The sequence below is a fragment of the Contarinia nasturtii genome, unplaced genomic scaffold (genome assembly GCF_009176525.2).
Source record: "Contarinia nasturtii isolate CC-2019 unplaced genomic scaffold, AAFC_CNas_1.1 Cnas_scaffold_296, whole genome shotgun sequence".
Classification (NCBI taxonomy): Eukaryota; Metazoa; Arthropoda; class Insecta; order Diptera; family Cecidomyiidae; genus Contarinia; species Contarinia nasturtii.
The window spans coordinates 1-3,772 of record NW_022197651.1 but is presented as its reverse complement, the minus strand read 5'-3'; the positions used below and the strand labels follow the sequence as shown (position 1 = coordinate 3,772).

General features: G+C 35.5%; 2 protein-coding genes across 2 annotated transcripts; one reads left to right on the top strand and one right to left on the bottom strand.

Annotated features, from left to right (window-relative positions):
• Positions 1-6: 6 nt before the first annotated feature.
• Positions 7-1,022, bottom strand: LOC116337870. Its single transcript, XM_031762806.1, has 4 exons — positions 917-1,022; positions 580-645; positions 451-516; positions 7-357 (listed from the first exon to the last, which is right to left on the bottom strand). Exons 1-4 carry the CDS (start codon positions 965-967, stop codon positions 67-69), a joined length of 474 nt encoding a protein of 157 aa, XP_031618666.1. The 5' UTR covers positions 968-1,022; the 3' UTR covers positions 7-66.
• Positions 1,023-1,309: 287 nt separating this feature from the next.
• Positions 1,310-2,275, top strand: LOC116337869. Its single transcript, XM_031762805.1, has 2 exons — positions 1,310-1,444; positions 1,517-2,275. The coding sequence occupies exons 1-2, from the start codon at positions 1,388-1,390 to the stop codon at positions 2,255-2,257; spliced, it is 798 nt and encodes a 265-aa protein (XP_031618665.1). The 5' UTR covers positions 1,310-1,387; the 3' UTR covers positions 2,258-2,275.
• The last annotated feature ends 1,497 nt before the right edge of the window (positions 2,276-3,772 follow it).

Here is a 3,772-nt window from a genome sequence, read left to right as displayed (position 1 = left end):
TACGAATTACAATTATTTATTGCAGAAAAATAGAATAGATTGCGCTGTGGAAAATTTCGGATCGCTTCAAGGGCTTTTCGAAATTTTCTCTTCGATTTCCTTAACTCGATCTTTGACAGAAGTGAAAGATGAATCCCTCTCAATTTGAGGTGTTGGCTTGCCAACCTTAACAGGTGGAAGTGTCTTGGATTTTGAATGAACAGCTTTTGGGTTTTCTTCCGACACCACGTGCTTGTCTACTACTACATCAGGTGGTGGAGTCGATTTTGCCGCAGTGGAACTAACTTTTAGAGGAAGTTTTGGTTTGTAGCGACCATAATCTCCAGTGTATAATTCATCGATTTCTTTTTGTAGATCCTGTAAGTGATATAAAACAGTGAACAGAACGCAATTAGTTGCTCTGGTCTGGACATTTATTAAAAAGTCAATTTTAAACTTGTTAAGTCTTACCACGGAGTCGTATCCAGGCTCTTTGGTGAGGTCAATGGGGGCTGCCAAGTTTTTATTATAATAAATCTATAGATAATAAATGAAAATCGTCAGTAAAGTATAGGTTCAATATTGATATTTCATTATTACTCTTCTCCGTGTTGGTAGATTTTCCACGTATTTTGAAGCAGGTGCAACGACATCTCCAATCAAAAACTATCAGAGAGAAAATCGGAAATTAAGATTTTAATCGGGAATTGTTCTTCTAAGGACGAGGAATGGCGAGGAGTCCAAGGAAGAGGAGGAGGAGAGCGCTGAGGAGGATAAAAATCGCTTTTTGTACAAAACTTTTTGTCTCCTCACTTAATATCCTCCTCAGCGCTCTTCTCCTTCTCATTAGCCTCTCCTCCTCAGAGGAACAATTCCTGACATTAATATGAAATTCCTCTTCAATAAAAATAATTTTCTACAATTCTGAAAAGCCTACCTGCGAAATGAAGCCCACTGAAAGTAGAATGAACAAATTTCGATCCATCATTTCTCGCTTTAGAGTCAACAAAAACTATCAATTTACTGAGTTTATTCGTCAAAAGTCCTCAATTTATATACAGTTTTTTTGCAAATTTCCTTCAAATTGAAAATTCACTTGAATTTCCACATAAAAATTAACAATCCTCTTAAAATATAATGAATAAATAAATTCATAAACATATGCTTAACTTCGCCATTAATTTAAAATTCAACAGAAGATCGAAGTGTGAATTTGAATTAAGACATGATTCGCTGAATTGATTTGCATTTTTAATGAATCGGAATGAATTGTCCTTGCTCAAAAAGCATATAAACTTCAGTTATTATACGTAATTACTTGTGAGTGAGCTCTGAGTTCTGAACGGTGGTTCCAATTTAACCTACTAAAATATTCTGAAGCCACAAGCGAAAAACAACTTTTGGCAAAATGTTTGATCAAACGATTTTCGTGTCATTTTTTATGGGCTGCTTTGCAATTTCCGCGGTGAGTGCACGATCAATATTCGATTCGAGTGTCTTGAATACCACATATGTCTAATCTTCAACATTTCTACAGCTTTCCAATGCAGCGCCCAATCAAGTCCAGATGAAATCAAATGTTACTCCAAACATTCGACTTTTCCACCAACATAAAATATTGACGCCAACAGTACGAGATGTTATACAGCAGTTAACATTCGAGAGTCCGTTTAGAAAAGCGTTCATTGATTCGCTGCGAAGTCCACATCGGGTACCATCCCCTACAGTGGCACAAATATTGGCTCCATACACGAATGTTTGGGAACATATTTCGAAAACAGCTCCACAAAACTCGAATAGTGACGAACCACATTCAAAGAAGTATTCCTCATCAGGAGTGGACATAGATTCGGCTTCATCTTTAGTTTCAAACTACATTCATAAAGCTAGTCCAAATAAGCAAACAGATTTAAGTCAGTCTGTAAGTCTTAATCAACCACACCTCGACGCCGAATCAATAACTTCAGACAGACATATGCATCACGGTCAAGGGGCTATGTCCACGAAAAGTCATGTCAACAAAATAGCATCATCGCCGCCGGCACCTCCACCTCTGCCTCCACCTTTGCTCCCAAAGTCAGTTGAAAATCCCAAAACTTCTTTGAGTGAAAGTGCCAGTCAAATAGGAAATCTCAATGATGCTTTTGAACAAGGTAATGAATATTCGGAAATTGACCCATCTGAATGGACCTTTGAAGAAAAAGTTGAATTTTATGAAAAACGAATCCAAGCCATGAAATTAATGAATGAAATTCTTTCCGGACAATCGAAAAAATAAATTACATCAGTCAACAAGCGTAAAATTGTTTTTTTAATAATAAATAGATGACATCAATAAGATGTCAATTTAAATTATTCAATCAGTTTCATTCAAAGTAGGCGAAACACTCGGATTTTTTTTATCAACCATTGATTATTCACCATGATGGCGCCGCATGGGGCGAATCACGCTTGTGAATACTAGAAAAACTAGTAAATCTAGTGCGAAGAATGACGTCACAAACGAAACCAACTTCACACCAGAAGCCTTATAATTTATATGAAAAACTACTGAGAGCTAACTTCACGCACTAGAATTTTCTAGTGAAATCTTATCAAAAACTAGATGCACTAGAATTTCGTGATTGACCTCATGTGGCGCCGGCTAAGGTTACTCAACCTTAAGTGATGGACAGTACATATAAACATGCGCTGCTGTCAGGACTTTAACTAGTTAGAGTGACGCGGCAGTCAGGTTTGGTTCAGTACATACATGGGCATGGAAAAAATTTAAGGGGGCGGTCAATCAGCCAATCAATAACCCCAGCAAATCGAAAGAATTTTTTGTGAAAAACCCTAACAATTTCAAATATTTCTTCCATTTCTATGTAGTCTTTAAACATAAATGTGCAAAACTATCAGAAACTTCTTTATTTTCTTTATTACAATAATTATTGTAATTTTTGTGATTTTCGGAAAATATTTTGTGGATTGTTACTATTAGAGTAAAGAAAAGAACTTAGAGAGAGAATACTTATGCATATAGGTGTATATCACTGGGTTGGTGCAAAACACGTATCACTGGCGCCCTCACTGTATTGCATAGTGAAGTAACTCAATAGTACGTGTGTGAAATGTGAAGATTTTTTCTCGCACGAACTAGATGGCGCTAATAACTAAGTGTCTTTGTAGCAATGGTGTGGTGTATATCAAAGAAAATTTGAATTAATTTTTGTGGTATTGTGTTCTGACGTATTCACTGTTCGAAAGAATTTACAAAACAAACAATAAAGTCTTATTTAAGGTACTTCTACTTTCGCAGTTTTTTTAAGAAGTTCTCCTAACTTTTAAGAGGAAAGCTACTTCGTAAGTTCGAGAGAAGAATTTCCATTTCTTCTTTTGTTGAACATTTTACCTTTTCTAGAACAGATGTGATCACTATTTTGTCGCAAAAAAGCAAAGCTTCGTCGCAAATAAGTAAAAATTTGAATGCTATTTGGAACGATCTTCAAGTATTTGACAAAAACAATGATATTGAGACTTTTTTCTCAACTCATCAACTTATATTAACCGATATTCCATTAATTTGCAAAGCCAAAAAAAAATACTTTAAATGTACGTTTAAAATAAATGTTTCCAATTTATTGAAACCACACTCTAAACATAACAAAGAGAAAATAGTGCTTTCATCTTCAAAAAAGAACTTGGTTCAAATTAAGGTTTATGTTCTGTTTTTAGATGACCCTCAATCTGTTTGATTCGTTGCTTTGCGATTTCGATACGCTTCAGTGTCGCCGGATCTGAAATATCCTGA

Bases quoted from the DNA above. Each gene is read 5' to 3' on its own strand.
- LOC116337870 (XM_031762806.1), bottom strand. From the start codon at position 967: ATGATGGATCGAAATTTGTTCATTCTACTTTCAGTGGGCTTCATTTCG. The intron at 646-916 runs GTAGGCTTTTCA...TCTCTCTGATAG, and splicing joins CAGTGGGCTTCATTTCGCAG to TTTTTGATTGGAGATGTCGT. The intron at 517-579 runs GTAATAATGAAA...TATTATCTATAG, and splicing joins ATCTACCAACACGGAGAAGA to ATTTATTATAATAAAAACTT.
- LOC116337869 (XM_031762805.1), top strand. From the start codon at position 1,388: ATGTTTGATCAAACGATTTTCGTGTCATTTTTTATGGGCTGCTTTGCA. The intron at 1,445-1,516 runs GTGAGTGCACGA...ACATTTCTACAG, and splicing joins GCTGCTTTGCAATTTCCGCG to CTTTCCAATGCAGCGCCCAA.